The 23,815-nt window shown below is 32.0% G+C and overlaps 1 protein-coding gene across 10 annotated transcripts in view; it reads left to right on the top strand.

Annotated features, from left to right (window-relative positions):
• The window catches only part of LOC105835667 (serine/threonine-protein kinase Warts), a 105,396-nt gene extending 88,715 nt beyond the window's left edge, over nt 1-16,681 (top strand). For 8 of the 10 annotated variants that reach the window (XM_036290738.1, XM_036290742.1, XM_036290735.1 and 5 more), the window contains 4 exons: nt 7,307-7,648; nt 7,800-10,086; nt 10,209-10,486; nt 14,362-16,681. In XM_036290738.1, the coding sequence (XP_036146631.1) occupies nt 7,370-7,648; nt 7,800-10,086; nt 10,209-10,486; nt 14,362-14,793 (3,276 nt within the window). In that variant the 5' untranslated portion in view covers nt 7,307-7,369 and the 3' untranslated portion in view covers nt 14,794-16,681. Of the gene's footprint in view, nt 1-5,899; nt 6,192-7,287; nt 7,649-7,799; nt 10,087-10,208; nt 10,487-14,361 lie in introns of those variants that run through there. The other 2 variants (XM_036290743.1, XM_036290740.1) reach the window with 2 other exon arrangements.
• The last annotated feature ends 7,134 nt before the right edge of the window (nt 16,682-23,815 follow it).

Genomic DNA, 23,815 nt, shown 5'->3' on the forward strand with positions numbered 1-23,815 from the left:
AGGCTGGAGAAAATGTCCTGTGTTCAATCATTTTAGCATAAAGAGATGTTTCAAGTGCTGGGGATTCTACCACATTGCAAAAAACTGTACGAGAGATGAAACGTGTCATAAATGTACAGGAAAGCATAAAGCAAGTGAATGTAGAGAGAAGCAGAACAAATGTGTAAATTGTATGTTTAAAATAAAAACATATAATTTAAAAATAAAAGACGATCATGATGCTCTGGATCCGGAATGCCCGACATACAAGAGGGCTATCGAAAAGGAGAAGAGGAGAGGTGGATGGGAAGCCAAAAAATAGCAATTACAGAAAGAAGAGGATTAGATAATATATACAAACGCGCAAAGTTTAATGGCACATAAGGACGAGATACAGCATCAGATTATGAAGAAATTAAATCCGGCAGTTATTGCATTGTCGGAGTCGAGACTGATTGCGGAAATTGAAGACAGTGAAATAAGTGTACCGGGATACAGTGTGGTTAGATGCGACGCGGAAAATAGAAATACAGGGGGAGTTGCTCTGTATGTAAGAGACGATATCAAGTATGAAATAGTAGTATTGAAAAAATTAGAAAGGATTGTGTGGTGCGTTGCAATAGAAGTAAAAGAGAAATTGTTTAAAGGAGTGTTAATGGTAATATATCATTCACCGAGTGCGTCACATGGAGAGTTTATAGGATTCTTAGAGGAGATAGTAGAAGAATTAACAATAAAAGAAGAGTGTATAATATTAGGAGACTTTAATATAGATTGTATGACAGACTCTTATCATACAAATAAACTACTAACGACTATGCAAAGTCTAGGTATGAAGCAGTATGTGGATAAACCAACGAGAGTTACCGAAAATAGTAAAACAATTATAGATCTAGTTTTTGCGAATAAAGATATAAATGTAGAAGTCAAGTACGAACCTAAGATAACGGATCATGCGTGGATAAAAGTTGTGATAAATACGAACAAGATTGTAAATAAATATAAAGAATTCAGTGGCAGGGATTATAGTAGATATAATGCGGATGAGTTTATTAAGCTAGTGGAGAGTAATTTAGAAAAAGGATATGATTTAGATATTAATGAGTTAGATATTAATGTAAAGGCAAAGAATTTAATTAATAGTATTGTAGATGCGCTAGACATCTCAGCACCTAAGAAAATTTTTAGAATACCAAAAATATGGGAAGGGAAAAAATGGTATTCAAAGGAAATAGAAGAACTAGCGACTAGAAGAGATGAGGCTTATAGAAAAGCACTGTACGATAGCACGGAACAAAACTGGCAACAATTTAAAATAGAAAGAAATGCAGTAGTTAATTTAATTAGAATAAAGAAAAAAGAATATTATGAAAACATGATTGATCATAATAGTAACAATCCCACAACTATGTGGAAATCATTAAAAGAAATTATTAGAGGAGGACCAATAGGCGCGAAAGTTGTAGGAAAAATAGATTTTGAAATATTAGACAATAATATAGAGTATGATATAGCTGATAAATTTAACTTATATTATATACAAAGTATTAAAGACATAATAAAATCTATAGATAAGAATTATAAAACGAGCACAAATAAGAGAACTATTTATTGTATTGAAAAGAAGGGAGAGCTAGAAAAATTTGAGTCAATTACGACAGAACAAGTGAAAATAATTATTAGGGAATTACCAAAAAAAGAAAGGCACAGAAGAAGGAATAACTAGCAATATATTAAAAACGGTGTCTTGTGTCATTGGAGAGGAATATTGTGATATAATAAATAAGTCATTGAGTGAGGGTTGTTTTTTGAAAGAGTGGAAAACATCCATGATAATTCCACTACCAAAAGTAGAGAAACCTAAGAGGGCAAGTGATTATAGGCCTATTAATATATTACCAATATATGAAAAAGTATTAGAGATAATAGTTAAAAAGCAAATTGAGGTCTACCTAGAAAGTAATAATATCATAACGGAACATCAGTCGGGCTTCAGAAAAAATTATTCTTGTGAAACAGCAATTCAAACAGTTATAGATGAATGGAAATTGATTATTAGTGAAAGACAAATAGTAGGAGTTATTTTTGTAGATCTTAAACGAGCTTTCGAGACAATTGATAGAGAAAGATTATTAGAGAAATTATACCAGTATGGTATTACAGGAACAGTTCTAGAATGGTTTAGGTCGTACTTAAAAGATAGAATGCAACAAGTTCAATTTAATGATAGATGGTCTAAGATAATGACTACGGAATACGGATTGCCACAGGGTTCGGTATTGGGCCCATTGTTGTTTATAATATATATGAATGATATTGTTAACGTCTGCTCGGATATGTGTAATATAAAAATGTTTGCGGACGATACCTTAATATATGTAACAGGTGAGAGTAGTGCGGAAGTAGAGAGGAAATTGAATATTGCATTTAACGTAGTGGAGGAATGGATGAATATTTATAAACTGAAGATGAATTCGGGGAAAACAAAATATATGTTAGTTAGAGGGATAAGAAAAGAATTGAGAGGCAATACTACTGTGAGATGTTTGGATGGAAATGAGATTGAGCGTGTAGAATTAATAAAATACTTGGGTATGATTATTGATGATAGACTTAGATTTAGCGGTCACTGATTACATGTTAAAGAAAATAGGGAAAAAAATAAGTTTTTTAAATAGAATAAGAAACTTTATCTCGGCTTACACTAGATGTACGATATACAAAACAATTGTAGCACCTCACTTTGAGTATTGTGCGACGCTACTATTAGATATGGGAGATACACAGTTAAGTAGGCTCCAAAAAGCGCAAAATAGAGTTATGAGAGTCATATTGCAATGTGACAGACGTACCAAAGTTAAATGTATGCACCAAGCGTTGCAATTTATGACCATAAGACAAAGGCTGTATTACAACACGTGCATATTTATTTTTAAAATTTTAAATAACATAATGCCTCAGCAATTTAGTAATAGACTTAGAATAGTAGAGGGAGAACGCGAAACTAGGCAGGCAGGGGATATTGTTATTGAATTTCGAAAAACAAGAAGCGCGCAAAAAAGTTTATTTTATGAGGGTGTGTTAATGTATAACGCATTACCACCCGAAGTTAAACATTGTAATCGTTTAGAGATGTTTAAACGAATGCTAAAAGAGTTTGTTTTTAATGATGTAGCATAAAATTGTATATATATGTATTGAAAATAGCTGAGAAAGCTAATAAAAGATCAATCAATCAAAAAAAATCCCTTTCTCTCTCCCCCCTCCCTCCCTCCCTCCCTCCCTCTCTCCCTCTCTCTCTCTCCCTCTCTCTCTCCCACCCTCTCTCCCTCTCTCTCTCCCTCTATCCCTCTCCCTCTCTTTCCCTCTCTCTCTTTCTCTCTCTCCCTCTCCCTCTCTCTCTCTCTCTCTCTCACGCATAAACTCACATTTACACACGCTCGCGCTTACACACGCACACGCGCGCGCGCACCTAAGGAAGGTTTAGAGTAGCAAAATACCGTGGAACTGACGAGCCACGGAGTCCTTATCTTTGAGATAAACACCCCTTCCCTACACACATAAAACGGCATTTTTCAGAGTGAGTTCCAGATGTGCACAGTAATAAACGGACACAGCGGGCTGAGTGAAACGGACACAGACCAAATACACACAGACCAAATGCGCACGGATCAAATGCACACGGACCAAATGCGCACAGTCGCAAATCTATGTGGTGCAGAGAATGCTTTGTACACACACACGCACGCACGCACGCACGCACAGGCACACACACACGGGGTGGGTGCAAGGGGGACTTTGCCCCCCCCCCTCCCGCACCCACCCCGTCGGTAGAGATGCCCGAAAAATTGCAACCCATGTGGTAAGTTTGTTGGTTATTGTGTCCGTTTGGTCTGTACGCATTTTGTCCGTGCACATTTGGTCCGTGAGCATTTGGTCTGTGCGCATTTGGTCTGTGTCTGTTTCACTCAGCCTGCTGTGTCCGTTTATTACTGTGCGCATCTGACACGCTCCCATTTTTCAGAGCCCCATGATGTGCAAATTCCGATCGCGCAGCCTTCCCGTGGTGCACATTGGGTAACGCTAATGCCGACGATGAAACTTTTTAATAAGAATTAGTCAGAAAATCGTCTATTTTTATTAGATATTGCAGTTCCTGGAGCTGATATAGCCCAATGATTTTTCTACGTGGTAAAATCGAATATCAAAATTCCCTAATGGGAAGACTTTGTTCACGTAACTGTTTACGTACTCAGATTTGCTTGTGTTAATGTGAGTCTAGAGTAGTAAAATTCCGTGGTTTGTCAGCTATGCAACACACATGCACATATACATCAAACGCTCACAATCCGAAGACAGTTCTTTCGAGCTTTAAAATAAAGACTAACCATAGTTGTTAGGAAAACCCGGAATTTTTACTCTTGCAATAGTTGAAATTGGGCATTGTTAAAAATTCAAAATTGAATTTCTCAGCACCTAATACAGCTAGCAAAGTTTTCCAAGCAGCATTTACGTACTGATCTTCAAATCCTATAAGTATGAAAAAAATCGATCATTCATAATCTGTAAGGTCTCCTTGTGAGTTTTCGACGATCCATGGCAAGAGGCAAGTGTATGCAACTTAATGGGATAAAAAGCATGCGATTGTACAGAGTCTCCCCTTCAAAATGCTTTTTTACTCGTCTCGATACGATGATTTCTCGCTGAGATATGCGCATTTGAATAAATAGGCAGTTTTTAATTATAAATGCGCATATCTCAGCGAAAAATCATCGTATCGAGACGAGTAAAAAAGCATTTTGAAGGGGAGACTCTGTTCTATCGCATGCTTTTTATCCAATTAAGTTGCGATACTTGCCTCACGCCATGGATCGTCACAAACTCGGACCAATATTTTTCAATTTTGCATGCTCTTGGTTTGTCATACGCCATTTTGAAAAAAATTGTTACGCAAAATTTTAATGAATCGATTCTTAAATTAGACGTTTGAAGCTTTAATTTCCTTTTTTAGAAACCTTCCTATCTTTATTACTCGCGTAGTTATCGTCATTGGAAGTTTAGTGATTTTGACAAATTTTAGGTGTACCGTTTTTTTTTCGAGTGAGTATATTTATAATAAATTATGAAAACTCTAATGCGCCACAGTAATAATATTATTTGTTAAATTGATAACTGTTTAATAAATACATTTTTTAACATTATATTACAAGTTTATTGGCAACATTTTTTGTAAAACTTATATTTTTTCAGATATTTTGAAGCTTGACCTACGTATAAAAATGAAAAGATAAAGTTATATTTACTTTAAGTTAAAATGACGTTATGTCAATCTCATAATATCGTTTATTTATTTACATTTTTTCTACACAAATTTATGCAAATAATGCATCCACATATCGTATATAATGAAAGTTAACAAAAAAGGTTAAAATAGATTAAAATAGAGGTTAAAATAGAATCAAGTTAAAGTCATTTTGTATCGATGATGCATTTTGAGTCAATTTAATGTCTTTTTGACTCATCAAATTGATTCAATTTGTGTTGTTTGGGAATAATGTGTTATATGAATTTTTTCGTTTTTTGATGTCAAAAACAATGGTATAATCCACAATAATATCTGATCTTGTGACCGCATTTCTTCTGATTTGACGTGGTTGTCAAGGCCAACCAAAATATCGGTATAGACAGTTGTTTCCAGTGGATCGTATAATAAATATCGACCTGAAACGGGTTAAGTATAACAATCAGATATCTCCGATATATCTTTTATAAATAATAATTAATTATTGATTTTAATAGAGTTTTTGTCACTTCGGTTATATACATAAAATAAGATTACGAATATACATAATTGCACACAATACAAAAATGTATTAATAATATGTATATTTATAGCCTTATTTTATGTGTATAAAATCAAAGTGACACAAACTCTATTAAAATTAATTACATCGAATTAGAAGAAACATGCCCACATAAAAACGAAATCTCCAATGGACGTCTGCCATGGAAGTTTGAACTTCTAGTGGACGTCTATTGGACATCCAATACAGAGCCATTGGAAATCCACAGTTCCACATCGCGTACGTTCATCGGACTTCCATTGGACGTCAAGGATGCCTATTGGACGTTGTGTGAATCGTTGGTGGGAGCTTCATGGAGCTTCGATGGACGGCTCGCGGATGTTTCGTGGATCACTACATATAAAAAATGTATTTTTAACAAAATGCAAAAGTGCCTTTATAAGAATATTTTATACTTAAAATAGCGTTGACTATAAATATTTCTTGATTAAATGTATTATTATATTTCTTATATTTCATTAAACATATTATTTTTCTTAAATAAAAGTTTTTATTTTGTCCTTCTCATTTTTATCAATTTGTTTTGCAGACTGATATAGTTCATCATTCTTGTATTATATGTTGAGGGCGAAATCTCACTTTTTTCTGCGTTCTTGACGAACCCCTTTTATTCACCTAGAAAGTGTATTTTATTAAAAAAAAATACCACGTAGCGGTGAGTAGTGAAGGTTTTACGGAGGTTCGGTGGATGATTGATGGATGTTTTGTGTCATTAATAAAGAAGCTCCAATTCCACGAAATGTCTGTCAGTAGTCATCGAGGATCCATGAAGCCTCTACTAATAATCCACGAAACGTTCATCAGTCGTCTATTGAGGCTCAAGTTCCTATTATCCGCGTAACATAAATAGATATCTTTCTTCTAACACTTTTTTAATTGTATAGGAAAACAACAATAAAATTAATTTAATATATAATAAGTTAATTTTATCTTGTCTGATGAAATTATTATCATTTTTGATGAAATATATATTAAATATTTTATCTATTTAAATGTTTATATTATACTTTTGTGCATTTAGATATCTTTATATACTTTTAGAATATTTTTAAAGTAACCATTGGAATGTATTAGTCAAGTGACATAAGCAATCGAATTCGCTGTAAGAGTAAAATCTATTACTAGGTTTTTTATTGCTGTACTAGAGACTGCGTTAGAATTTCTTCATTGTTAGATTTCATCATTAAATTTTGAACATATACAGGGTGAATTTTAATGGCTGTCCCAACTTTTTATCATGAGAGATGGAATTACCGACTGCAATCTTAGTACACACATGTACGACATATGTATGTGCAAATGTCGTACATATGTGTACTAAGATTGCAGTCGGTAATCCCATCTCTCATGGTAAAAAATTGGGACCGCCATTAAAATTTACATATAATATTTGTGCCATTTTAAGTATAAAAAATGTATGCTAATTCAACTAATACAAAAATAGTTTTTGTTTTGTGTTATAGATACATTCGCATGTGTCATAGTCAAATTAAAGCTAGGTCCCATAGGGCCTAGCATGGGCCACTATGAATCCGCCCGCTGCCGGCAAATCGAGCACTCGCGGTTCTGGATACCACCAGAAGGCTTTAGCTGAGATTCGCAATTCATTACTACCATTCGCGAATATCGGCGGAGCTGGAGAGATAGGTTCCAGCGCTGCTAGTACAATTTCTACTATATCCACGACCAGTGGTATTAGCTCTGCCTCGGGTCTCAGTGGTCTTTCTGGCGCTTCTGGATCCGCTGCAGATAAACCGGATCAGCGACAAGTGTTGGGACAACTATTAGCTATGGGATATTCGGAGGTAAGACACACGACAACATTTGACACTTGTTATTACAGATCAACTGAACATTTATTTATATTTAAAGCATTCAGAGTTTTCGCTCTTTTTCTTGTAAACATAAAATGACAAAAATTTAGAAATTTTTGATTTACCGTAATTATTCTTGTAGGAAATAGGATTACGTGCCTTGAAATTCGCGGGATGGCGATTAGACGCAGCGATAGAATATTTGAAGCAAGCTCAAGGAGAATCTTTAAATGGGCTTGGTAAACTCAACACTAAACTTATCAGGAAGCCGAGTCTCGAGAGGGAATTGAATCTTCAGCGTGGTAGTCCCGCACTGGACAGTGGGGCGGGCAGTTCACGATCTGACAGTCCGCGCCTCACGGAACTTAGCACGCATCCGCAGTTGAGCCGTCAGTATTCACCTAGTAATTTCGTGGATCGCGAACCGCCACCGCCGCCGCCACCTCGGTGTAGTTCCACACCACCACCGCCGCCACCACCTCACGGGCCGTATAGTCAATCTAATGTGCCTACCAACATGCAGCAAATGCTCAAGCGAATGTCACCTGCGCCGGTCGTGCCGACGAGATCGACATCGACGGCATCCGGCACGGCCGGCGCCACATCAACGTCAGTAAATCCACCGCAACGCGGAACTAGTCCGGTGGCGAATGCCAATAACTCCAGCAGCCGCCAGCCGATGATTGTACAAAACGGTCCGCAGGTGCAGCAACAACTGACGCAACAAATGCAAGCGCTCAGTATTTATCAGACGAGTAATAGCAATACGAATACCCAGGTCGAACCTCCGCCACCGTATCCGATAGTCCCATCCTCAACTTCTGGTCAGCCAGTACAGCCACCTTCTTACAGCGTTTCCATGCAAAATCGACAAAGTCCCACACAATCACAGCAGGATTATCGTAAAAGTCCATCGTCAGGCATCTATTCGGGACCGACGTCCGCTGGGACACCTAGTCCCATCACTGTATCCGCAATATCGCCCACCAGCACACAGACGTCAATGGCGCGGCCGACACCGCTGCAAGCGTGGGGTGCACGGCAAGCTAAAACACAACCGCCGATTATCATGCAATCGGTAAAAAGTACGCAAGTACAGAAACCAGTGCTGCAGACTGCTATTGCACCCACGGCGCCGCAGTCAATTTCCACAAGTAACACGCCGCCCCCGCCGCCTTCTTATGCGTCGTCCATTCAGCAGAAGCAGCAGCAACAACAACCACCGCCCGTTTATCCACCCGTAAATAATGTGACTCCGTCGCCTACTAGTATACCGACAACGGAACCGCCGAGTTACGCTACAACAATGCAGGCATTAGCGGCGCAGCGCGGTATACATCATCCGTTGCCGCCGCCACCTTATAGCACCCCCTCCGAGGACACTACAATTATTTCTTCGACGATGGAAAGTGGTAATGCGTCACGAACTTCTCCCGTACCTCATCACCCACCACTTCAAAGAAAATACTCTCCGGCTGATAATTGTCAACACACGATGGATGCGCCATCATTGTCACTGGTCGCCTCGACTTCCATATCTGCGAGGAACAATAATCATTCATCCCTGCCCGAAAATACCGTTGTTGGTACCAAGAATAGCAATAGCACGAAAGGTGACGGCAGCGGTAGTACGCCATCGTCCTATAAAATTAAGCATCAGTCTCCTATTCCAGAGCGCAAGACTATGAGCATAGAGAAGGAAGAGGAACGTAGGGATTGCAAGGTGAGAAATTATTCTCCCCAGGCTTTCAAATTTTTTATGGAACAGCACGTGGAAAATATCCTCAAATCACATAAGCAGCGACTATATCGACGTATGCAATTGGAGACAGAGATGGCGAAAATTGGCCTAAGTGCAGAGGCGCAGTGCATGATGAGAAAGATGCTGTCTCAGAAAGAATCCAATTACATTAGACTAAAGCGAGCGAAAATGGACAAATCGATGTTCACGAAAATCAAACCGATCGGTGTTGGCGCCTTCGGTGAGGTTACGCTTGTGAGAAAACTCGATACTAATCAATTTTATGCGATGAAGACTTTACGCAAGGCTGACGTACTAAATCGCAATCAAGTCGCGCACGTGAAAGCCGAGCGTGATATATTGGCGGAGGCCGACAACGAATGGGTCGTTAAACTCTACTACTCGTTCCAGGATAAGGACAATTTATATTTTGTCATGGATTATATACCTGGTGGAGACTTGATGTCACTACTCATTAAACTTGGAATCTTCAAGGAGCCGTTGGCAAGATTTTATATCGCCGAGCTCACGTGCGCGGTTGAAAGTGTTCACAAAATGGGGTTTATTCATAGAGACATTAAACCAGACAACATTCTAATCGATCGCGACGGACATATTAAATTGACTGACTTTGGCCTCTGTACAGGATTTCGTTGGACTCACAATTCTAAATATTACCAACAAAATGGTGAGCGAGATTTTCAGTCGCTTCTATATTTGGTTTTACTTTGCAGACATTACAGTTAAAATAAAATCGAGGCATATCTTAAGATCTGTAAAATGGAGTAATGCATTTTTATGCGGTTTAAGGCCATGGTAAACAAGACTCAATGGATCCAGCTGATGATTGGAACAACGAATGCCAATGCATACAGTTAAAGCCTTTAGAGCGTAGAAGACATAGGGAACATCAAAGATGTTTAGCGCATTCTCTGGTCGGAACGCCGAATTACATCGCACCAGAAGTCCTACAACGTACAGGATATACACAGTTGTGTGATTGGTGGAGTGTAGGAGTAATCTTATACGAAATGTTAGTCGGTTCTCCACCATTTCTTGCCAATACTCCTGCTGAAACTCAATTTAAGGTACATATTGTATAATGCTTAACAGTACTTATTAGGTGTGTACAAAACTTTTATCTCTTTTTAGTACTCTATGGCTGCGTTCCGATATTCACTGCCAGTACTGAAAACCTATAGTTTACGTCACATATACTGTAGAATTTCAGTACTGGCAGTGAATATCGGAATGCAGCCTACAACTATGTTACCAGTAAAAACTTTTTAAAATAAAAATCCGTGAAATTTTGGTTACAATAGTTTTTGGAGTTACTGATTACGAATCTGCTATTAGAATTCCAAAATTAAGGACTTTGATATTTTAAGAGCCGAAAAGTAGAGGATTTGAAAAGTAGACAATTTGATACCACAGTCGATGCAGCAAATAATTTTTTTAAGGTGGTTTACTTTTGCGTGCGCGGAATAACAATTGAGTTGCACAAGTTATATCTTGAGCAAAAAAATTGGGATCTTGATATTTTAAGAGCAGAAAAGTAGGGGAACATTTTGATACTACAGTCGATGCAGCAAATAATTTTTAATGGTACTTTACTCTTGTATTTTTGTGAATTTTAGACTTTAAATTTATTTTGCAAATAAAAAATTTTTTAATTGTATATTATAGGAGTATTTGATCGAAGAAAAACTTTTAAAGTTGTCTTTGGATGGTATTGTTCTGGTAGTGTCTTGTTTTTAACCATTTTCTCTTATAATGTTGCGGTATGTTTCTGAGTACCGGTACTTGGATAACCATTTGATATTTTTCATATTTGTTTACAGTTTCTTAAAATGAACAGAAAATTCTGATATATTTGATTTTTTTTTATTTTTTTATTTATTAGCATTACGTGAAGGTAGCACCAACACTTTTGATCTTAATTTCCTGCAAACGGGTAGGAGCAAAAAATTCAGGGCTAAGGCAGAAAATTAGCAGATAATTAGCAGAAAATTATACGATCCGAATTTTTTTTAGTGGTAGGGGTGCTAGGTTCACTGACGTGTTACAAGACACATATGAACATGCACACATAAAAAATATATATAGTTATATATATATATATATATATATATATATACACACAATTATATTTTTTAATCTAATAATAACCAAATAAAACGTAGAACATTATAATATTACTACTTAAAAAGACACAACACAAAAAATACACTGATTGAAATATTAAAAGGAACATATAACAAATTTTTGTCATAACTTATCTTAAAACGTGTTCGCAGCTTGTCGTCGTGAATGTTTGTTTATAATTAAACGTGTCAAGTTTGTACACAGTACACTATTACTGAAAAGAGAAGATGGTGGACAAATACAAAAATGGTGGTGTCCGGTTTTATCTGGCGTCCGTATTTCTCCCATTCTTCTCTATACTTAAAACAAAATTGTATGCAAAAAAGTTAAATTTTTGCCTACACTTGATATTAAAGGTATAAAAATAATTTGATGTTTTTTTTTTTATAAAATTTAAAGTTTAAACACAAAAACTCAAATAGAAGTTGAATGTTTTAAATAATTTCCATTATTTTCTGTGACTGTTCCTTTATCGAACAGCTGGCAAATACCGTCGCAAAAAATCTTGACAGTTTTGAATCGATAAAGTTTTCAAAACTTTTGGACCTTTTCCACTGTCTTAAAATATTGAGGTTGGGGCGGTTGAGAGAAATCCACTGGATTAGATTGGGGGAAAAATCTGCATGAAGGAGAATTTTCTAGCCCAAAGTATACATGACATATTTCGTTTTCTTTGCGAGAGAATGTTGAACGTGTAATTAAATGTTATGCAATAAATAGGCAAGAAAATATTTAATAAAATAATTAAATTTAGAAATAGAGTTGTAAGACACGGAATTAATATATATATTTATTAATATTAATAGAATGATATTTAATCATATATCAAGAATATTTTTGGTTTGTGATTACAAAAAGATTTTTAATGGAGAATAAGGGAAGTATTTTAAGGAATTGTTTGTTGAAAAGGGAATTTTATGAGTTTATAAGAATATAGGAAATTAATAAGTTTCACATATTCAAAGAACATATTCTTATGGACCATATATTTTAAAAAATGTACATAAATATGAATCTAGAAATGATTAGTTTTTCAACAAACAATTTGTTAAAATACTGTCCCCTATTAAAATTCTTTCTTTTAAAGGAAAAATTAAATTTTTTTTTGGACCCAAGAAACAAACTATAAAAATAGGACTTTTTGCATATTAAAGTACACCTTTTGCAGTTCTCATACAAATTTTATTACCATGAGTTTGTTGAAAAATACTCCTCCCCCTTTCCCACGGGAGTGCCTCAAATGCGCACAGTAATAAACGGATACAGCAGGCTGAGCGAAACGGACACAATAACAAATTGATCACTTGGGTTTGCGTCTTTCCAGGGCCTACCGATGGGGTGGGCGGGGGGGAGGCGAAGGCTGTATGTGTGTGTGTGTGCGTGCGTACGTGCGTGTGCGCGCGCAAAGCATTCTCTGCACCACATGGGTTTGCATGTGTCCGTTTCGCATTGTGCCCATTACGTACTGTGTTCGTTTCGCACTGTGTCCGTTTATTACTGTGCTCTGGGACTCACTTCTTCTCACCGTCATTTAATCAGTGCATGATTCCGCGGTGACGAAAATAATTTCTTTTTTTTAATCGAAATACAAAAACCAAACGACATCTTAAAGAAGAGTAAATTTCCTTATCTTTGTCGTATTCGATTTTTTAAATTTGAATGCTTTTTGATTTTTTATAAACAAACAAAAATATTTTTTGCCGAAAATCGGCACTCTAACTTTAAAGGACCACCATTTTTTAATTCGAATTTTAAAAATTGGATACGAAAAAGACGAGAAAATTTACTCTTCTTTAAGATGCTGTTTAAATTTAGGATTATCCATATTATTTATGTAATAGTGGGATATAAATTCTCGTATAATTGAAATCTTAATCTTTAAATTATCGTAAGAAAATAATATATATTCTTATACTTTTATCTTATTAAATTTTATTATTAAGAACTCTTGTAATTAATAGAATCAATTTGTTGAGTTCTAGCCAGGGGAATTACCTACAGGTATAAACGAAGATTCCTAGATCGTTACCTCATAAAGACTTGAAATATTCCTCATATCCCTTTATAATAAAAAAAAGAGAAGAGGGGGAATTTAGAATAGAAGTATAATTTCATAGAAAAAAAGAGAAGAAACAAGCATCTATAAGCAATAAAAAAGGGAAGATACTTACCTTTCGAAAATACAATTAAGTTTGTAGCTGCTTTCATTCTACAGATTTGCAATTACATTAAATCGTGATACTTTGTCCCTGGAGGGACGAAAATCCATCGGGCCGTTAAGAAGAAGAAAAAATTTAGGATCGTCCCAGATGCGCACAGTGTAAAACGGATACCATCAATCAGATTACTGCTTTAGTTAAAGTTAGGATAAATTTATAGAATTCGATTAGTGGTGTCCGCGCATCTGGGCCTCTTTAGTTTTTGTATTTCGGTTGAGAAATCATTGTCATCGGTAGAGAAATCATTGTCACCGTTGAATTATTCACGGCTGACTATGCGACGGTGGAGGGGGAGAGATTTTTCAACAAAATTATTGTAATAAAATTTGTATGAGAATTACAAAAGGTGTACTTAATTATGCAAAAAGTCCCATTTTTATAATTTGTTTTTTAACTGTGAAAAAATCGATGAATGCCTTTTTTTGTTTGACTCTAAATATGTCTCTTAATAACTAATATGTCCTCTTAATAACTAGTATTAATAATAAATAATATCAGATTATTTGTTTTAAACTTTTAAAAATTCGATATTTAAATTATGAACCACTTAAAACATTAAAGGAATATGTCTTATACACTATAATTGTTTCTTTCTGCAGGTCATTAATTGGGAAACAACACTTCATATACCGAAACAAGCAAATCTTTCATCGGAAAGTATGGATTTAATCTTAAAGCTCTGCGTCGGTGCCGATCGTCGTTTAGGTAAAAATGCGAACGAAGTTAAAAATCATCCATTCTTCGCGAGTATTGACTTCGAGAAGGGACTACGACGCCAAATGGCTCCACACATACCTCGTATAGAATATCCAACTGATACGAGTAATTTCGATCCCGTGGATCCTGATAAATTACGCAACTCTGAATCGTCGGACTCGAATAAATCAGACGAATTGCTGGACAACGGAAAGCCGTTTCATGGCTTCTTCGAGTTTACATTCAGGCGCTTCTTCGACGACGGTGGTGGTCCCGCGTACCCTAGTCGAATTAGCTTGGATGATAACGACAATCAAGGTCCCGTCTACGTATGACATTAGGTTAAATTTTACATTTAAAAAACACTTCACCGTCTACTGTTTCCCTATTCCGACATTTGTCTGTCGATGCATTTCTATTTGTCATTTCTATCAAGGTGTCCAAGTTTTTATTACATTTTTTATACATGGCCATTCTTCGTCTGATTCTTCGTTTTATCTGTTTCCTGAATTTATAAATCTGTTATAACAAAATCTGTTTAAATAAGTTTGTTTTTTTAAAAAGAAGGACAAATAATTTTATTAGAAATTATTTTAGTTTTTGGATAGTCAATTTTTTCAAATCACTGAACATTTGGATGGCATTTTGCTGAACTTAACTACAATTTTAATTAATCTGTCGAAACACATACTTTAAATAGAAAAATATTATTTAAATAAAAGTTTTAAAGCAATATCCAAGATTTCTGTAAATATGATTCTGAGTTTTTTAAAGTTTGATATACTTAATAAGGTTTAAAAAATTAAAAAAGCACTTTATTTCTTTATGACATATTATTGAAATTCATTATTGAAAAAATTTAGTAATGAATTTTATTGATCATACTAATTAAGGGGATGCTACCCAATTAACCATTCATTGCTAAATTGTTAGCAGACTGCAAACAATTTCTTGCAAAATTAGGCTACCAAAACCATTTTCTCGAATGCGCCAAATTGTAAGCAAAAATTGTCATCAAATCCTGATATCAAATTGGGTGCAACACTAGGAGTTGCACTCAATTGGCTGCATTAATTTGTTATTGTAATGACAGATCTGCAATTAGGTTCAGATCTATCATTATAATAACACAATTTGCTGACATTGTTTGCACTTTGGTGTTGGCCGTCAATCTGTCATTAATACTTTCAACAAATCTGCTGCAGTTCACTATCATTTTGTTATGTATTCTAATGACATATGTTGTTAAATATTTGCTGAGTATCTGCTAACAATATTTGCAATGACAAGATATGTTTCTCATTTGCTACTTTTTTGGCAACAGAATCTGTTGCCAACATGTGCCATAGCAGATATGATTATAGGGGTAAGTACGTAAAATTTGATCGGTAATGTAGAGTCATTTGTGCATATTATTAATAAGATTTTGTACGTATTTTTTTATAGATTTGGAAATTCTTTTCCAAAATTAAAGTATACGTATTAATATCAGCTTATGAATTGGACTTTATATCGAGAATGAAAAAAATTTTCTTCAGACTGCTCTTTTTATTAACCTATATCTGGATTTGCAATTATAAAAAGTTCATAATGCTAATATTTTTTTCTAGGGTTTTAATCTTAGTTTGTATTACACGATATTCGTATATCTTATTCCTAGAGGAATATAAGGTTTTATTTGGCACATATATATCGTAGATTTTGCATATTAAGCAAATATTGTCATCAAGTGACAACTCAACGTATCAAAAATAAAAATTTTTTTGTTTTTTACATGAATTCGATCTTTTTTCTTTAGATTTGGTACGTACTTTAATTGTATAAAAATGTTTTGCGATTCTATAATCAACTAAAAAAATTAGTTAAAGAAATGTCAATAAAACAGATGACTTTAGGATTCCTTTAAGATTAAAAAAAATTTTTCATGCAATTCTATCACGTGAATTCTATTGTTTCAAAATTAGTAAAAAATTTCCCAGCAAACACAAAGTTACATGTAACGTGCTTGTTAGTTGTAATTTTCTACTCAATAATATAATTGTAATATAACGCACGTGTTATATTACAATTACATTGTTGAGTGGGAAATTACAACAGGCATGTTACATGTAACTTGGTGTTTGGTGGATTATTAAATAAAGTAGTTTACAATTAGCATATTCACAAGAATCAGCATGTTTTTTTTTAATTTTATTTTATTAGGTGCATTAGAAACTTTTGAAAGAAAAAAATTCCAGAATTCCACAGAAATTTTGAATATTTTTTTTTAAACTTTTTTTATTTGACTAATATTTTTTTACTTAAAGTGTCTCGGCAAATTAATTAAAATTTCAGTTAAGTTTATTAAAATGTTATTCAAATGTTTGTATGATTTTAAAAAATCAACCATCCAAAAATTAAAATAATTTTCATTAAAATTACTATTATTATATTTGTGTATTGAACAGATTAATATTAAATCAATTATATTTAAGTTTTTTTAAAAACAACAAAACAAAAAAAAACTGATACTATACTAACATTATAAACAAACTCATTGACATTTAGTTTTGAAAATCTCTGAAAAGAAATACATGATATAAAACTCAACATGAATAATTCAAACTATAAAGATCTGACAAAAAATTGTATATTTCTTACAGATGAATCGTTTGAATGAATTATGATAAACATACAGTAATAGGATGTTCATTACCTGTAAAATCGGAAAACCTAGGGAATCAGGGAATTTCTTTTTTATCTTGAAAATAGTTTTTATGGGATTTTATTAATACTCAGAAAATTTTTTAAATTTAAAATTTTGTCTTCCCAATAAAATTGTTTCTGTGATCATTTTTTCTTAATAATACAAAATATAATAATCGATTAGCAATAAATATGGCATATATATCCAGGTATATTTTTGTGTGACTTGTGAAGTTTTTTATAAAAAATTAATGATAACAGAAGCCAATATATTGTTTTAATTACATATTGTTTTAATTAAATTGTATGTTTAAGGAGAGTACAAAGGTTTTAATAATATAAAACTCTATAAACTTTAAATAATTATTATAGGTATAGGTATTAATTTAACCCTTCCTATAAATTCGTCTCGTATCGGATATTATTTTATAAAATAAAAAATCTGAAAAAACTCACAAAATATTTATTAATATTATGATTGACGATGTCATAGTCATTTTATACAAAATTATTTACTGAATATTTTATGTTTAATAAATTGTGAATGTATAAGTAAAGAAAAAAGATGGTTTGTTTTAAAAAAAATATATAAATATTTTCTATACAAAAAACATTTTAAAATCGTTTACTTCTAAGTTCAATTAAGAAAAAAATGGTATTAAACAGTATTTACAAAAAAGTTGAATTAAGGAGGACCAAAATACATAATTTTTAAGTAAGAGGAAGCATTAATCCAAATTAAAATATAAAATAATGTACAGACTTGAATATTTAATATTTAACAAAATTTTATTACGGTGATATAAAATATATTTTAAAAATTAATAAACTTTTTTTATCATAAAATTCTATTTTTGGCAATAATAATAAAAAAAGAAACAATGATTTGTTAAAATTTTTTAAGAAGACAATTCTGATAAATAACGTTTTTATAAATAATTAGTAACATTGTTATTTACTCATCTCTTGTAAGTATGGTTTTCATGCGTCCATGCAAAATTTTGTCTGCTCGGCCTTCACTTTTAATTTGATGCTTGACAACGACAAATTCCTCCCCCCCCCCTTTTTTTAAATAAACATGCAAGCGTAACGGTTTTAAAGTTATGAGTAAATATTATTTTTATTTGGATGTTTCAGATTCATAGATAATCGGATGGTTAGTACAAAATCTTTTTGTGTAAATTATTTATACTATATTAAAAACTTATTTATATTTTTGAAGATACAAAATATTAACATACGAGTATGAATCTGCTGTAGCCTGATTCATCATGTAGTATAAATCGTGTTTTTGTACAGATTGCGGATGATTTAGTTAATATATTTAACTGAATCAAACGGCATTATATTTTAAAAGCTTTCCATAGAATGACAATAAAATAAAAAAAGAACAAAATTATAATAAAATATAATAAAAATTAAAAAATAGCGAGAAAGAAAAAATCAATGTAGAATAGTAGCAAAGTAGTTTTTTATTGTTGTTTATTGTTATAAAATGTGAAAACAATATAAAGTTGATTACATTTTTTTATTTTTACAATTTTTTTTAATTTAAAAAATTGCTTGATATATTTTTTTTTATTTTTTCTGCAAAATAACAGTTTTATATTGAATTACCTTACATTATTTTCATACGTTAATATTTTGTAACTTTGAAAAGAGTTCTTTATTGTTCACACATTTTATAGTTCCATATATTATACATATATACACATATGTATATATGTATATATAGATGTCTGAAAATTTTCGACATAGCGCTTGCATACAGATAGAATGGATTGAATTGAGTAGAAAAGTTCTCTATCTTCTTACGATTTTCGTAATAGTTATTAATTGAAAAAGACCATTTGTCCGGCTTACCGCCAAATACCGGCAAATGCCCGGCTAAATAAGACCGCCCAATGGGACACGCGCCCACGATTATTAGGCACAAAGGCAGTTGTTTATAAACTCAGCGTTAAATTAACCCTCTGCCTACACACCTTATTTTTTTCCCGATTCCTACACACAGGAGTTAACGTAACTCTTTTACGTTAACTCCTGTGTGTAGGAATCGGGAGAAATTTCATTGACTTATATCTTTAAATGAATTTAATCAATTTTAACTTCTTTTTCTTTTAATCGAAAGGAAAAAATCTCAGAATTATGGCTGAAAAGTCGAAGATATTAAACAAAAGACATTTTTTGAAAAGAATGAGAAAGGAATAAAAAATTTTTGTAAAAATTTGCCTTTTTTCAAACGCCCGTATTTATTAGAAAAAAAAAACAGATAAAGTAATTAAAATAAATGATTAATGGAAAAGGGAAGAGTTGTACTTTAAGAATCTATCGTTAGTTTTTTGATTCTGTTCAAAAAATATATTTATTTTTTAATGTGAATTTAGTAAAAAATGAATGCAGTTTATACACAATAGTAAAAGAAAATAGTAATATTTATTTAAAAAATATAATTATTAATACACAAAAGCATAATTATTAATACAAAAAATATTTATTACAAAAGATTTTATTTGTTATAGAAAAAAATTTTAATTTGTAATGCTACAATTGCAGTATATTTTCGCAAAATTATCGCGACATTGATAATATATATAAGTACTGTTGCGTAAATGATATATTTAATGAACAAAAAAATAACTTTTACTTACCCTTCAAATTTGGAACTTTTCTACTTTTTGTTACGTTCCCTTTGTTACACACGGGGTAACTGTAACTCCAACACACACTTTCGATGCTCCTACTTCTGTTGCTTTCAGAACACTGACAACGCTCAAAGAGGGATAAGTAGAGCACAGGTCAAACTTTTTTCCCACTCCAGTCCCATCGTCCCCTTGCTAAATACTGTTAAGTAGCGGGCATTTTAAAATCGAATGGGGTTACCATAACTCCATGTGTAGGCAGAGGGTTAATAATTTGTTATTGGGGAAATCGCAAAGTAGTAGAAGATTTTTTTACTCAGTTTAGTCTGTTTTATCTCTGCAAGTGTTGTGTCGAAAATTTTCAGATACTCTATATATATTTACATGTGTCTGTGTATGTATACATATATACCCAGATAGCACAATGAATTCGAAAAGAATTCTTTTTGAATACTCAAATTTTGAAATTAAGTCTTTTTCTAACCCATTTCTGCACCAAAAGGATTCTTAAGAGTTCAAAGAAAGTTCTTTTGTATGTCACTAATTCTGAGTCCTTTTTGTAATGCATATAAAGTTTATTTTATATTCCATAAGAATTCGCAGAATTTAAAATTATTTTTAAATAGTATTCTAATAGAACTTTATCGAGATACTTTTTTCAATTTATTATGATTTCTTTTATAGTGGAAAAAGGAATTTCTTTTTGGTATAAAAAAAAGGATAAAGGATTTTTTGAAATATAAGAAATGTTAATTTAAAAATATACTGTCATAAAAATAGAGAATATGATATATTATTATTATAAGTGAGAAACTCTTATTTTGTTACTATATATGTATAAATTATGTATAAAATTTTCCCATATCTTATTGCAATACATTATTGAATTAACATTTTTTAATTTTATATAAAAATAATGTATTTTTTTACAATTTTTTTATTAAACGCATTATATGTTCATTATAATAAAAAAATATTTATTTAGTTATATATCAAATTACGACAAATAATATATAAATACATATATATATATATATATATATATATATATATGTATATATATTTAATATAGTATTTGTATACTATTTAGATAATAATAGTATTTATGGCAAATAACAAAGAGATATATTTTCGTTTTTTTTTAATAAAATAAAAAAATGTGTTATAAAATTTTGTTACTTTGTTAAACAAAAAATAAACAAAAAAACACTTATATTTGTTGTACCTTTCTGTAGTGTTACGGCTTTTTAAGAATTTTTATATTGACTAAATTATATAAATTTATAATAAATTTGTATGTGGTATTCTTTTTGAACTAATTTTGAACCAATTATGTGAATTTATAACGAATTTGAATATTGAATTTCTTTTTAACTTATTTTGACTAAATTATGTGAATTTATAATGAATTTAAATATGGTATTTTTTTAAAACTCATTTTGAACAGATTACGTAAATTCTTAAAGAATTAAAAAAGGTGAATTTTTTTTAACTTAAAAGGATCATCTGTGCTATCTGAACTCTTATATGAGATATTCTGTAAAAAGGACGCTTTTTCTGTCTTTACAATTTATTTGAACTAAAAAATTTTTGATATGGCTTAAATTGTAATTGAGTAACTACTTTCTTTAGCCATGTAGCTTTTTTTGAAAATTTAATATGACTCAATGTACCAGCAAAAATTAAGGAAAAAAAATATATTTCTTGCAAATCTCTTGAAAGCATTAAACAAATTCTTTTTGTTACATGTGCATTGAAAGTCATCTTTTTCGTGCCTCTTTTTTGAAAGTCGCCGATTTCCTACGGACCAATTCTCTTACATAAACAATTTATTATTTTACTGTTTTTATCCTTCCATTAGATGCCGAGTCATGGAGGAAAACTTAGAGCATATGATATACTACTGGACCGCGCATTGCCTCTGTTATCGAGTAGAGGACAACAGACAGATAATGCCTTCTCACAAGTGTAACTAACAAGGGAACCTCGCGAACCCGAAAATTCTGATTTTAATGAAACTTGGCATAAATGTAGAAGGGGTAAATACATGAATTTAGAAATTAAAAGTTGGTGCTTATAAACGGTTTAAAGAGTTGAAACCACCCTTCAAAAATGTTGAGTTTTTGTCTTTTCTCGATATATCTCGTAAACTAAACAAAGTATTAAAAAATGTTTCATACAAAAGTTTTACGGTATAAATACCTCTATTTAACTATGCTATTTATTTTTTCAAAAAAATTTTTTTTCAAAAACATTTTTTTTTCTTTAAAAAAATTTTTTTTTGAAAAAAATAAATAGCATAGTTAAATAAAGGTATTTATGCCGTAAAACTTTTGTATGAAACATTTTTTTATATTTTGTTTAGTTTACGAGATATATCGAGAAAATGCAAAAATGTCTTAACTTTGAAGTGTGGTTTCACCCCTTCAAACCGTTTTTGAACCAAAATAAAACATTTCTAAATTAATATATTTACTTCCTCTACATTTATGCCAAGTTTCATTAAAATTAAAATATTTTTTGTTTGGGCTTATAAACGGTTTGAAGGAGTGAAATTACCCTTTAATGGTTGAGATATTTTTACCTTTTCTCGCTATATCTCGTAAACTAAACAAAATATAAAAAAATGTTTCATACAAAAGTTTTACAGCCTAAATACCTTCATTTAACTACGCTGTTCATTTTTCAAAAAAAAATTTTTTTTTTAAATTAAAATAAATTTTTAATAAAATTGACTTTTATGTATATAGCATTTATAAAATAATTATACTATCTTATACTACGTTCTATTTATATCATCTATGTGTATATTATGTATGTTATGTTATCTATGTTATAATACTATACATTTATATTATCTGCATCCCTATATGTATTAGTTTTCATCTAACAGTTGCGCAATATTAGAGTAGTCACGTTGCTTTCACACAGTTCATTCTGTCTACGTCACATATTTCACATTCAAGTTTTATATTCGTCATATCACGATATATATCAAATATGAAATGGAAATCACGTATTAAAGTTTGATATCTTTATTAATGATGTTACGTGTCATTTTCATCTGTGTCAAGTCTAACGTGTGCTTGATCAGCACATCAGTATCACATCTAACGTGTGCTTGATTTTTTTGTTAGATTATTTAATTAAGCGAAGCATAATTAAACGTAAATGTTGCGAATATTCTTAATATGTTAATTATTTTATTTCAAATTATACATATTCCACCTATAAATGAAAGAGAAATACAATTACGTGATGTGATAGAGGATATTATAACAAATGATATTATAACAGTGAATGTGACTTATCATTTGATGTACACACTGATACTGCTTTAGAATTTTAAAATTATTGGGAAGTGGATTTACCTGACATATAGAATATGTAACAAATGATGAGGAAGAATTTAAAAAAAATGATAATTGTGATAGGGACTTTTCTGAAGCGACGTTGCACTCCTAAAAGAGAGTGTCGGCCTTTTATCACTTCTCCAATATTCGACGGCTTTCCTTTTATAGCTACTATTTAAAATTTTGTCTTCTGGTTCACAATTATATTCATTATCAGGTTCATAATCAACATTATCATTTTCTAAAAATTCTTCCACTTTATCTGTTACATATTCTATGTCAGGTAAATCCACTTCCAAATAATTTTGAAATTTTAAAGCAAAATGAGTGTGTACATCAAATGATAAGTCATTTACTGCATTTGTTATAATATCCTTTATCACATCACGTAATTGTATTTCTCTTTCATTTATAGGCGTTGGTGGAATATGTGTAATTTGAAATAAAATAATTAACATATTAAGAACATTCGCAACATTTATGTGTAACATTATGCTTCGCTTAATTAAAAACAATCTAACAAGAAAAATCAAGCACATGTTAGATGTGATACTGATGTACTGATCAAACACACGTTAGACTTGACACTGATGTGAAAATGACGCGTAACACCATTAATAAAGATACCAAATTTTTAGTAATACGTGATTTCTTATATGATACATACCGTGACATGA

The sequence above is a fragment of the Monomorium pharaonis genome, chromosome 8 (genome assembly GCF_013373865.1).
Source record: "Monomorium pharaonis isolate MP-MQ-018 chromosome 8, ASM1337386v2, whole genome shotgun sequence".
Lineage (NCBI taxonomy): Eukaryota > Metazoa > Arthropoda > Insecta > Hymenoptera > Formicidae > Monomorium > Monomorium pharaonis.